The following is a 12,860-nucleotide window of genomic DNA, read 5'->3' as shown; positions in this document are numbered from 1 at the left end:
TTATGGAACGCTCATGTCAAGTACCGCTGCTCGACCACAAGAAAGGGTATTATTTTCATTAATATTATCTTCATCAGCTTAAACAGCTAATGATTGTAGGGACATGGAGCTAAACCAGTGACAGCAGGTAGTTGATGATTACCGGAAAAACGGAAGCCCCTCTTAAAAGGGCCTTCAATTTAGCCCCGCCCCTGACGGCACAACAGTGCCAGCTTTTAGTGACATTGTAGCTGAAGGAACTCTGCAGTGACAACGAAAACATCTCTCATTGAAAAAAAGCTGCAGCATAAAATTACAATATCCTAAGTTTTTACTTTCTAAAAATGTTTGACTTTTCTATGTCTAATTTTTCAATGCCAAATCTCTCTTTCAGTGTCATTGCAATTGATTTTTCAATGTTTGATTTTACAATGCCAAATCTCTTTTTAATGTCGTTGCAAGCTGTCGCTGTTTTAGCTCCATATCGCTGCATCCCTCTTTGTTTTCACATGATGATATGGCCCTCACATGATTGGCTGTTTGGCTGCCATGTTGACCAATCAACGAGTCCTGGCAAAAGACGAAAGTTGGGGGCCGATCAGCGAGCAGAAGCGCTAATCTTCGGCAGCCAGAAACTCAGTCGATACCAGGCAGCTCGCTGCACAGTTTTCTATTCTGTTATATTTAAAGTGTCCCTACACCTTTAACCCTTTACGTCTCTTTCTCTGCGCTGCATTTTGCCCGTTGCTTTCTTTTTCCATAGTGGATAACCACAATTTTCATCCATATATTAGCAGGCTAGGCTATCATTAGCGTTAGCCGCCTGGCCGGAGCACAGTGCACTGAATAAATTAAAAATATAACGAAGCTTCGAGGCAGATCATTTTGCCTCGATGAATTTTATGAATTGAGGTCCTCGAATTGAGTATCGGATGTAACAGCAAAATTATTGGATATTGATATCAGTCAGAAATTTCATATTGGTGCATCACAATATATAATTTGTAATGTATTGATGATATAAATATATGCACAAATGGGTTGTGATACAGAGATTTTCACATTAATGACCGTGACTTTTTCTAAACACCAAAACAGTCGTCTGCAGCCTGAAGACAAAATTTCAGGCCAAGTAGTTGTTCTGATAGTTTTTGTGGTCTTTATCACTCATTGGTGGTTGGGTGAGTTTGATGGGGGTTGGGGTACACAGCATTTGGGACATTGCCAAGTAGAAAGTGGGAATAGGTTTAAAGGGAATACATTTCTATGTGGCATTTAGTAATTCTTTCTCTTCTGCAAGGCTGCAGCCAGAATAATCGAGTGCCTAGCCTAGATGAGCGTTACTGTTTTATCTAAAAAACAATTTCATTACGCAATCTTATGGAGCCATGGGCTATTAATGTGTGCGTGTGCATTTGTTTGTCTGCACACACTAGAGTCAGACCAATCTTCCTGGGTGTTCTCCTCTCCTACTTTTTGAGCCAGAAAAGCGGGACACACGAGCTGAGGGAAAGGTAGACGAGGAAGCATTCCTCCCTGTCGTGTCTGACGTAATTGAAAGAAAAACTAAAAACTGTTTTTGTTTTGTGGAGACACTGAGAGAAACATTTGCTCGTGTGGGTCCATTAGCTGTTGTACACACAGATCTTTGTTCTCTGCGTGAAGCGGGGGTAAGCTGTTGTGGGTGGATGTTCACTTCACTCGAACCACCGTTGTGTAACAAGCAGTTCTTGATGGCTGTCCTGGAGAAACGAAACCCATATATCTAGAGATCCTCTCCCCTTCTCATAGATGAGAAGGGGAGAGGATGGGGAGGGCCGGCGTACATGAGGCCGGAGGAGACGGCTCAAACCCAGACACAAAATATTACCACTTTGTCATTTGATGAGAGTTTTTGCGGCGACCAACTAAACAAAAATTGCACAACAATTATTACATGATGGGTTTTCTTAACCTTTACCAAAACCTGAAGAAAAGGAAGACTACCTTTTATAGGTGCTACATAATTAACCACAAAAGTCCGACCAGGATCCTTGTTTTGTTTTTTTTCTCTGCAAGCCTTCACAGATGAAAAGTTTTGTTTGTGTTGTCACACAGGGGCTCAGTTTGGTTCACAGAACATTAACTGAATAATCAGAATTTTCATTTTAACCAGCCCTGACCCGGAAACGCAAATCTGGAATAACTAAGCAAAACCAGGTTGCCCTGACAACAGTGCTCTTCTGTGTTTATGTTACTGTAGGAAGAAGATACTAAATAAGCTATTTTCTCTATTACTAAGGTTTTCAAAAAAAGCTTCTAGAAATTGATCTGTATTTTCTATGGAGCATATCTGCTGTTTACTCACGCTGTAGCAGTGTACTATTCTTGGGCGGTTGTTGGATATTTTGCACCTGACTTTATACGACACAAAAACAAGACGGCTGCCACAGGACATTAATTCATACCCGCACTAGGGACATTTTGCTGAATTAGTGAAAGACCAACTTGACCTGAAGCTGACTTCTGTATGTACTAGGGAGGTTGGATGCCCCACAGCAAATATGCTCTGTTGGCTCTTCTTTGATAGTATGACATGTGCATCATTAAATTACATCCTGACAGACTCATTTCTTACATACGTCTCCCAGCAACCAGCACAGCCTACCCTACCCTGGGTGCAATTTGGAGGTGGGTTCCCCTCTCCCTGTTTCTTTGCCCTCCTTATTGAATTACTTATGGGTATAGAAAGGATGTAGCAACACTTCTGTAAATGTAAACCATTCTGTTTAGAAGGTGCAAACAGAAATAAAGGTTTAAAAGTTTCAGTTAAATTCCAATGAGTCAGTGCTATTCATTTTCATTGCTCAGCAAGCATTAAGCCTATTTTCTGCTTTCGACTGGTATGAAGCCATTCTAGCAGGTTTTAAGAGACCAGGCAAAGTCTGCTGTGAGTAGAAATCACCCTTGCGGATGCTTCTTGACAGGCCAAACAAATTGATGAGGGTTGTTGAAGTTACACACAAGGGCATTAGGAATCTGTGTTTTCTTCATAAACAGACCTTATAAAGCCAATCTGATCAGCTTTAAATGGACTTTTATTTATTGCTGCACGGTTGCAAGGTTTTGGCAGATGGACACGGGTTGAGAAATGGGTCATGTAGAATTCCTGTGAGAGGACCAGCCATTCCTACATAAAACACACACACACACACACACACACACACACACACACACACACACACACACACACACACACACACACACACACACATAATAAAGACACTGCAACTATTTTTAGAACAGGAGACAAACTGTAAATCCACCGTTTTCCTTCTTCCAACAGCAATATGAAAGACTCGAACATTTGGCCTCATATTTGTGCAGCCGCTGAAGCATGCACGACCATGCTCTGCATCCATGCAGAAGGTCTGACATGGTTGTCACGGCAACTTCAGCCTCTGCCATCCTGCTTGGCTTACTTTTGGTCCTTTTCTGCATGTTTACGTCTGATTGTGCCAAACGTATAGCGTTGTTATTTTTTTTTTTCTTTGTGATTTTCCTAACAGTTTTTTTTTTTTTTTTAGAAACAACAATGCAGCATTGCAGGATAATATCTCGGTACACATTGGTTAAAACCTTTTTGGCTTTTATATCCATTTCAACTAGTAATTTATTTATGTTTATTGCTGCATTGGTTGTAGTTATTTTGTAGAAAACTAACTAAAAAAGTAAAAAAAATATTATTAATGGAGAAGATTACACATAAGCTAATTGGGAATGAATAAAAGGCTTTTATGTGGGATTTATGTGCATATTATTTCACAATAGTGGTCAAATTTCAACTTTTCATATATTTGTATGTAATTGGACTTGGATTTATACTTGAATTATGTGCATAGTTGATTGATAGGGATGTAATCTCTTTAGGACCTTGCTGTCCTCAGCAGTGAAAGCTGACAGCATCATATACTGAGTCGGTTTCTATCATCATCCTCATCAGCAGAATGTCCGTCTGAGTTAGCAAGTTATTTTTCCTCACCCCCATGGCTTCTTCAGTATCCTGCCCTCACTGTGTGCATCTGAGAGTGTTTTCCAAGTAAAAAAATACCTACTCTGCTAAACACACTGTTTCACTCCTGACCTGTTTAATGTTAATATGATGGTCAGGTTGAAGGTAGACAGCTTGAAACTACAATGCAGATTTGGAAATTTTCTTTCAGGTAAGTTAGCGTAAATCAGGGTTCCTGTACAGTCTTACAAAGTCAGGAAAACTTTGCATTTTTGAGTCTGGGTATTCAGTATGCCCAGCAGTGTCCAAATATCCATGCGATGATTTTCAAATTTTTAAAGTCCAGTTACTCCAGTCAATCACTATGCAGTCACCATCTGTTTGTCTCTCTGTCCTTCTGCCTGTCCAATTCATGTTTGTATCTCGTCCTCCTTCTCCATTTGTCCATTTGTCCTTCCTTTTACCACCCGCCCATCCAACAGTCCAGCCGTCTGACTTTCCATCTATCCATCCATCCAGTCCAATTTGCCGGTCTATCTATCTGACCATCCATCCATTTATCTATTATTCTCTCATCCGAGTAGTAGGTACTGGAGTAGTTAGGATCTGCGTTCCCACACATAAGGTGGAAACAAGCGTCTCCATGTAGATAAATTCACCTGCTCTACTGCAACACCTGGTGGGTGTCGAAAGTCAGATGTCAGTCCGACTAACCCAAACTGCCAGGCTTGTGGTTTACGGCTGAAACCAAGACGTACGATAGAGAGATGATTCAACTAAAATATTATGTTTTAGGATGTGTCACATAATTTGGATAAACTATGTACCTCTCTTGATGTAGTAATGGTCAGAGAAAGCTGATCCAGTGCCTGAAAGCACAAAGCTTAATAGTTTAGATTTCCATGTTTCAGGTTCTAAAAAATTTGCCCTGCATTTGTGTGTGTGTGATTTACATGTTGGCACTAATCTCCATAAGGGCTGACCACAGCGCTACTGACTCACTTTTTCTCTCTTTTCTAATCCGAGTCTTTATTTTTCCTCGTTACTGTCGCTCCCTCCTGATAATCCCTCTGCTCCTGTCTTTTTTTTTGCCATCTCCAGATGTTGGGTTGCAGCTCCAAACGTTGGTTAGGAATGTGTGCTTACTGTTTCATCAGTGGTATCACTCAGGAAAACCCTTTTAAGACTATGTTTTTGGTGTGTGTGTGTGTGTGTGTGTGTACTCTCATTACTGCAACACTGGGAGGAGTCTCGCCTCTTCCTGCTCAACCAGGATGCAGCTGCAGTTTACACTCCTACTGTGAGTCTAGCTTAGCTTCCAGGTCTTGTCTTTAGGCAGAGGTAGCCTGATTTCCGCAAAACTTTGATAGAAAAAAAACAAAAAAAAACGCTTCAGCTGAATATTAAAGTCATTTAAGCCAATCGGAATTCTGCTCATTCATACCTGTGGTATGTGAGAAATGTACTTGATGGTTAAATTTCTTGTCACAGGTCCTAGCAGTGATCTCACATATCATGTTGTTTAATGGTGCCTTCTATTTGCACTCAGAAATCCAGATTTTAAGTTCCAACTCTGAAAAGAACCACCAGGAAACGTGCGGCCTCTCTGTCTTTGCTAACGTTGGAACCGATTGGCATCCGACCAGTGGTTCAGCCTTGTAATTTTTTATTTATTTTGTATTTTATTTTCTCATTTTTTTTGAAGGGTACTGTAGTGAGGTCAGTCTGCCTTAGTTGATTACCCACAATGCTTCACTCTGCAGAGGGGGGAATTGTACAACCATGTTTTAGGCCTCAAGCTGAGTGGTTCCTTTTAAGAATCAGGAACTTGAAGGTGATCAGTTTTCAAGTTAAAAGGGTAAAGGAGTGGTAGAACTTTAACCACGTGCTGTCCAACCCAACCTCTATAATGCTTCACCGATCTACTTCAGTTGGTTTGCACAGAGAACGAAAACTGGTTTCGATTTGACTAGATGCAGCCTGACTCTAAATGTGCAGCTTGTTGGATTAATACAAGTCTAAAGCTAAATTTGAGTCGTTCTAATTTGTCTCCTGTGGAGTCTCGGCTCTCCTTGTACTGCTGTGGTCTTGTTAGATGACTGAGCTCTGTTATAAGCGGTGGGCAAGAAAGCATTCTTGTGTCTGAGCAGCTCTGCCTCCGCATTCCAGCGTCCTCTCTGTGTTTCTACAGAACTCGCCTTTGTACACCAAGCATCACCGGTCACATGGAGGTCAGGAAGTCTACCAGAACCACCGGCAGCTCTTTCTCTCGAGTGCCGATCGGTTCGGTGTCACCGAGGTCACGAGGTGACTGGAAGGAAGAAAGAGTTGCAACTTCATCTCACAACAAACCACAAATATGCTGCAGTTTCCTGTTAGTCTGCAGGCCACAACATGCCTGGTTAAAATAACGTCTAAATGCCCGTCTGACACAGGGGATTGGATGGCTTGGAACATCTAACTTGAAATATGCCTGAGAATAAAGGGAAACTTGTCTGCTTTCTTTTTCTGGTGTAATAATTGAAATAGTTTTAGAACAGCAAAGTTATTGCTGACGTGTTTTGGATTTCATCATCCTGTTATTACGCTCAAGGAAGCCGTAAACGTTTCTCAGTGCTGCAGTCTGACCTCCTGTTCAGTCACAGTTTTATTTTAGTGCTTCTTTCAGAAATCTCACAGACGTTTTTTATGTAGATTTACGAAAGCAACAACATTGACTAATATGGAAATGTTAGAGTTCTGATGCCACCTTTTATCGTTTATTTCTTTCAGAAGAGGACATATGCTGATATTAAAGAACAACAAAATTGACTGGTCACAATTTTCCAATAGCTGCTTTTGGAAAGCATTGACCTGCTGATACAGACATTAATCTTTTGTGAGACACTTGTACATTAATGGACAGTTGCAAGGATCGTATTGATTAGGATTGACCCTCAACAACTTCCCCCACCACTTTTGGAGCTTTAACGTCACAACCACTAAAAGTATACATCAAGTGGAGGTAACAGGGGCAGTGATGATCTATGGAGCGGGCCAAAAATATTATTCACGTGGAAAACTTTGCATGCATGGCACTCTTGATGTGATTTTGTAACAAAATACCGTGGCCTAATTTGAACCAGCAATGGAAGAATTGGCCTTTCCAGTGAGTTGAAGGATTGTAAGAATATTTAACCACCATCTATGGTTCCACCATGGTCATTTTTACATATCTTAGGATCCCCCATGGTATCCAGTAAGCTCAGCTTTCTCTTGCTCCTCCATGATGACAACAGCTGCCTTGATGAATTTAAAGATTTTCAGGGTGTAGCTTAAACTGCTTCCATCACTTCTTCAGCCTTTGTGGTTACTCAACTCCGCAGCTTGGCAGTGATGCGTGTACGTCTGCCATAGTAGGTGTAAATCCTTCACATTGTCTCAGCAGAGTTGCTTTTTATGCCGCCGCTCTCTGCCTCTCCCCCAGCTTCAAGTGGTCTAAAGGTTGCGCCGCGGGAGCAAGGTGGCGACGTCTCATTACAACGATAAGGTACTGTCCTGTTTCACAGAAGAGGGAGGTTATTGTTAATAACACAGGAAGTCCCACGCCTACCTCCTTCACAGTGCAGGGTGGTGTTTGTGTTTACAGCATCAGGACATATAATCTTTATGGTTTTATTGTCATTAAAAGAGAAATGCTTATGTGACTTTTTTTACATTTTTGTGGAAGTCTGACACCGCAAATTTTTTTTGGAAATTAACTTTTTGCTTTTTAATGAGATTACTAAGCTATTGCTGTTGGACGGATGGCCTCGCATTTAACTCAAGAATACTCTGTTATACAGAGGAGTACCAAGTCAATTCAGTGACTTCATGGTTCCCAGGTCTTGTGGCTGCAAAACAAGCCCAAATCACCAAATGTCCCCCACTGTGTGTGTGGCTGTTGGTGTGCTTTTGACCTGTTGTGCTCTTTTTTGTTAGGTTTTCCCACTAACATGTTGGTGCCATTATGGCCAAACATCTAAGCTTTGGTCTTTTCTACGGAAAGGACCTTGTCCCAGAGGACTTGTGGTTCATTCTGAACAGTGTATTAAATCACTAAAGTCATCACAGCGTCAGTAGAGTGTAGTAGAGCGATTACAAAGGAGGGCTGTGATGTAATGTTTGGTAGGTAGGATGCTATATTATAAATGTTGTGCATTGTCACTATGCACATCCATGATGTGTCTTGGATACAGTTCGATGGACTCTGACCACACTTTGTTGGTGGCTGAGATGCTAGAGCTGACAGAGATTGCTGGGGTCATTGTGTAATGGCAAAGAAAGAAAAGTATCACATAAGTGTCAGAATCGTTATTGGCATCCCTTTTTCAGCAACGCTGTCACAACTACATACTTTTCTGGTATTTTCCAGTCCTACTTCAGATGCAGCTTATTAATCCCAAATTGTTCAGCCCTGTTCCTTTTTAAAGAGAAGAGGCTTTCTCCTGGCAACCCTTCCAAACAAACCACACCTGTTGAGTCTTTTTCTCATTAACCTGTCATGAACGTGACCATTTTCAGTGCTAACGGGGCCCTGTAGTGTTTGAGCTGGATCGCTTGAAGCTTTCGCCTTGTCTCTTGTCTCTTACATGGTTGGACCAGAGGGCAGATTCTGTGGAACCTTGACTCCTGGGAATGTTGTCAGTCGTCTCAAATGTTTTTCTCCTACGAATAAAAATTCTCACTGTGGAACGACGGACTTCTACAGGCTTGGAACTGGCCTCATAACCCTCCCAGACTGTCGCTCATGTAAGGTCATAGGTGATGCCCTTTCTCCTTAGCATTGTGTAAACACGCAACTGTGTCCTTCAGACCAGCAAACTACCAAAGATCCCGTTTTATGGAGGTGCTGCAGTTAAAGTTCTTCCTTCCCTCTTAAATCCTGCATTTCAGGTTGGAGGGACCTGGAAAACACGATTTATATGATATGTAGAAATCTAGATTTCACAGAAGTAGTCTCTTCATGGCTGCATGCTGTATCAAAAGAGTTGAATAGCGCCACCTGTGGCTGAAGTTAATGTTTGGACAAAGCTTTACATGCACTTTTCTTGGCAGGAGTCACCATTTGTCAAACTGCTGGCATGGAAAACCTTTGACTGCAAAAGTAAAAGCGTTCAGCTCTGTGGGAAAATGAGAACCTGAGCTCTCAGTGTCTCGGGGACGGCGTTCAGTTTTTATCCCTGCTGCAATCTCATGCTGCAAGTTCAAACAAGTTCACCTGATGGAATGCCTACGCTGTTTTCTACAAGAAGCTGCAGCAGTAAAGAGGGACCTAATGCGTGTCACCGGGTAGCTGACCCTGAGGTGTGTTTCGTCACTCGTCTGCTCACATGACCACATGTGCAGAAGCGTTTCAATGCGACCTGACAGACTCTTTGTGCAGGACCGCATCACTTCAGCAGAATTAGCGCAGTTTAGTCAGACACACACACACGCCGATGATGCCTGTTGGTGTGAGTGTTGCTGCAGCTTGGATGAGAGCGATGCTGATGATCTCTTTGTTCCTCATTCATCTCGTTTTAAATAGCACTTCCTGTCACTGCAGCCCCCATAATGCACCGCTGGCCTCGCTGCTGTTGCTGTTGTGTTAAGTGCATAAAAGAGCTTCTTATGCCAACTGGTGCCGTTGGATGATTTGCAGGGAGATTCTTGATTTCTCCCCCCCACCCCCACCCTCATTGGTCACGGAGCGCCCTGCAGGACCGATGCCCTTTCATTTTCCCCCCTGACTGAAACGCCAGCCTGAATAAAAATCATCCATTAACAACAACAAGAAATGAACGTAAGGCTTATTAGTCTTTGTCTTGAAGGTCATGCACAATTGCACTTGAGCAATTTTGAATGCTGAGTACAAAAGTAAATCCCACCTTAACCATGATTGCTGCCTGCAGAGGAAATGAACTCTTGTCCTGTTCTTCGGCCCGTGAAGAAAACAAAATGGGTCTGTCAAAAGGCTGAGCGTTGAACCTCCACAGAACAATGTGGACTGACATTTCTCTGCCTTATTTGGCGTCTGCTGATAAGTCAAGTTGATGCTGTTGCTGCCAAGCTACGCAGGATGTGATGTCACCGGTCCTGGCCTTGAGCAGCTGGCTCTTGCACTTCTGAACAAATACTGACTTCCCTGAATCATAGATCACAGATTTCTCTGCTGCTGCTGCTGCTCTGACCGGGTGTGGTTCTGCTGAGTTTAACCTGATTCTTTACTTTATGAACTATGCTTTTGACAGATATTAGAACAGCGTGTATCATTTGTCTTGCTTTTCTGCTGTGAGTATCATCAATAATCTATATCATGGTCAAAGTTCCACCACGTACAGAAGAGTGGACAGTTACTAATCTCTTAAAAGTAGGGATGCACTGATATGAAAAATTGCACTGATATCAGTATCCGATATTAATATTGCTGTTATCTCCGATAACCAATATTTACTGATGTGTGTATTTATAATATACATTTACATTTCTGTGATGATCAAATTTTGTACTGGCTGAAAACTTAGCCTATTAAATGTTTGAATATGGGTTATATAATCTAGACTTAGACACTGCTTTTTAAAAATTCTGCTTCATTAAAAAAAAAAATAATAATAAAAAATTCGGGGTGCGCTGCATCACTGTCACATGACCGAACAAAAACCGCAAGACCAACCCCCTCCCCTCTTGAAACACAGGCACAAAAGGGCAATTAGAAGGAAATAACTATAGGTTGTTAATATTGGCCAAGTTTTACTTATGGGACCGATGCAGATATGTTAAAAAATGACTTACATTGGCCAATACTGATCTTAATGCCGATATATCATACATCCCTACTTAAAAGCATCTTAGATTAGCTTGTGGCTCTTATATTAGCAGCCAGTATTACTTCAACAGCAGCCTCTTGGAGATCCTAGAGGGTTTAGATCTCAGGATTCTGCTGCTGCTGAAGATTTTTACATCTGTCGTGTTTAGCTGTAGGTAAACGTGAAAGCTTTAATGGATAAAACAGAAGAACCTGCCTCCTATCAGTAACATCATCCACACCAAAGAGTGTTGTGGTGAACGGGTCCAGGTGGTGCTCAGTATGGTGGGTTAGCAGGTCCAAATATTCAAAGTACCCATCGGGTTTTAGTCCCTTGCTGGCTCTCAGTATCAGTCAAGCAACCCCAGCAGCCAGGGATGAAGAACATTTCATCATACGGGATGCGCCATTACTTGTTTAACCAAGGCTGAGCCACTGCTACACCTCAAATCTGTACTTGTTTCCTGTTGGTCTCATCTTCCTTCCTTGTGTCCTCCTTTTTTTCCCATATGTTCCTCTTTTAACTCGTCTTCTTTTCTGTTTTTTTTCTTCTTCCTTGCATTCTTCTTTTCATTTGTCATTGTCTGTTTCAATCCTGCTTTCCTTTTTTTTTTCCTCCGTCAGGTCTGTAGTTCACTCCCTCTAAAGTCTATTTTTTATTCCTTTGCTTCTTCCTCTACCTTTTTGTTTGTCCTTCTTTCCAGTTTACTGTTTTTTTCAAGGCCATATATCTCGAGCCTCTGCACTGGATAACTGTAGTATTTGATATTTTAAACAGAGCATAAAAGACAGAGAAATCTTGAGATTGAAGTTTATGTCTTGGAGTCCTGATACTAACATGCTGGACTCCTTCTGTCCCGCCAGAACACTGACACTGTGCTTACCTCTTGTTTTGGTGCAGAGCCCAGACTGCAGATCCATGTATAACTCAGGTTTATTTTATTTTGTCTGTCATTAAAGCAGTCTCTACATAACTTAATTAGAGGCCGATGGGGAGCTGCCTGCAGGCGAGTGTATCATGTTGCAGCAACAGGACGAGCTGCCGTCAGATTTTTATGGCCCTTATCTCTGGTAATGAAGGCCTGGTTTAGGAAGGAGTAATTGATTCTAGTTCCCAGCTAACCTAGATGTCAGAGCAAAGTCCTTCAAAGCATTTCAAGCCTTCTTGCTCTGTAATCAACACCAGCAAATAGCCGCTTGCTATTAAAGTGAGGAGGGGTTAACTGCTGGGACGCTCTGTTTCTCCCATCATTGACAGCTGGAGGCTGGAACAGCAGTTTGTCACTAGAGGATCCTATTCTACGGCATGTAAACCTGTCTCTGATGACAAACCAGCAGCAGAGTGCTCAGGCCGCACCGGCTGAAAACTCTCTGTATCCCAGCTACAGAAAGCACATGTAAAGAGACAACTGTGCTGCAAAACACATTGTGTGAAAACCTTTTTTTTTAGAAAAACCCATTCAGCTCACCAGAACTTGAAAGGCCTGTAAAAAAAAAAAAAAAAAAAACAGCAACAAATTGCTGTTACACTTACAAGATTTTTGATAACCCAAATATCATCATGAAGTGCAGAATTCTAATTTTCAAGTAACAAATTAGCATTTTTCTTCCAATCTTCTCATGGATAGTTTTTTTTTATTTAAAATTCTCTTTTATTTCGCAGACCTCTCAAAGAACCGGCTTAGCGACGTCCCCTCAGAGGTCTGCCACCTGGTCGCCTTGGAGACTCTAAACCTGTATCACAACTGCATCAGGACCATCCCAGACAGCATCATCACCCTGCAGTCGCTCACATCCTTGAATCTCAGGTATGCACGTCCAAGTTAAGAGCTGTGACAGAGAGGCCTGTACCTCACTGCGTCTGAAGGCAGGAGATTCAATTCAATTAATTTCAATTTTATTTATATAGCGGCAATTCACAACACATGTCATTTCAGGGCACTTTACAGAGTCAAATCCAATAATATCCAGACAGATTGGTCAAAAAGTTTCCTCTCCAAGGAAATGCACCCAATTTCATCAAGCTTTCCTCCTGAAAGAGTGTAGAGCCACAGTGGACTGTTGTCTGCATTGTCATTGGCTTTG

General features: G+C 41.9%; 1 protein-coding gene across 5 annotated transcripts in view; it reads left to right on the top strand.

Moving 5' to 3' along the window:
• The window catches only part of lrch1 (leucine-rich repeats and calponin homology (CH) domain containing 1), a 104,079-nt gene that overhangs the window by 29,935 nt on the left and 61,284 nt on the right, over window positions 1-12,860 (top strand). For all 5 annotated transcript variants that reach the window (XM_012853077.3, XM_012853075.3, XM_012853074.3 and 2 more), the window contains exon 2: window positions 12,439-12,583. In XM_012853077.3, coding sequence (XP_012708531.2) covers window positions 12,439-12,583 — 145 coding nt within the window. The remainder of the gene's footprint in view (window positions 1-12,438; window positions 12,584-12,860) is intronic.

This window comes from Fundulus heteroclitus, chromosome 7 (genome assembly GCF_011125445.2).
Source record: "Fundulus heteroclitus isolate FHET01 chromosome 7, MU-UCD_Fhet_4.1, whole genome shotgun sequence".
Lineage (NCBI taxonomy): Eukaryota > Metazoa > Chordata > Actinopteri > Cyprinodontiformes > Fundulidae > Fundulus > Fundulus heteroclitus.
This window is presented reverse-complemented; position numbering and strand designations above follow the sequence as displayed.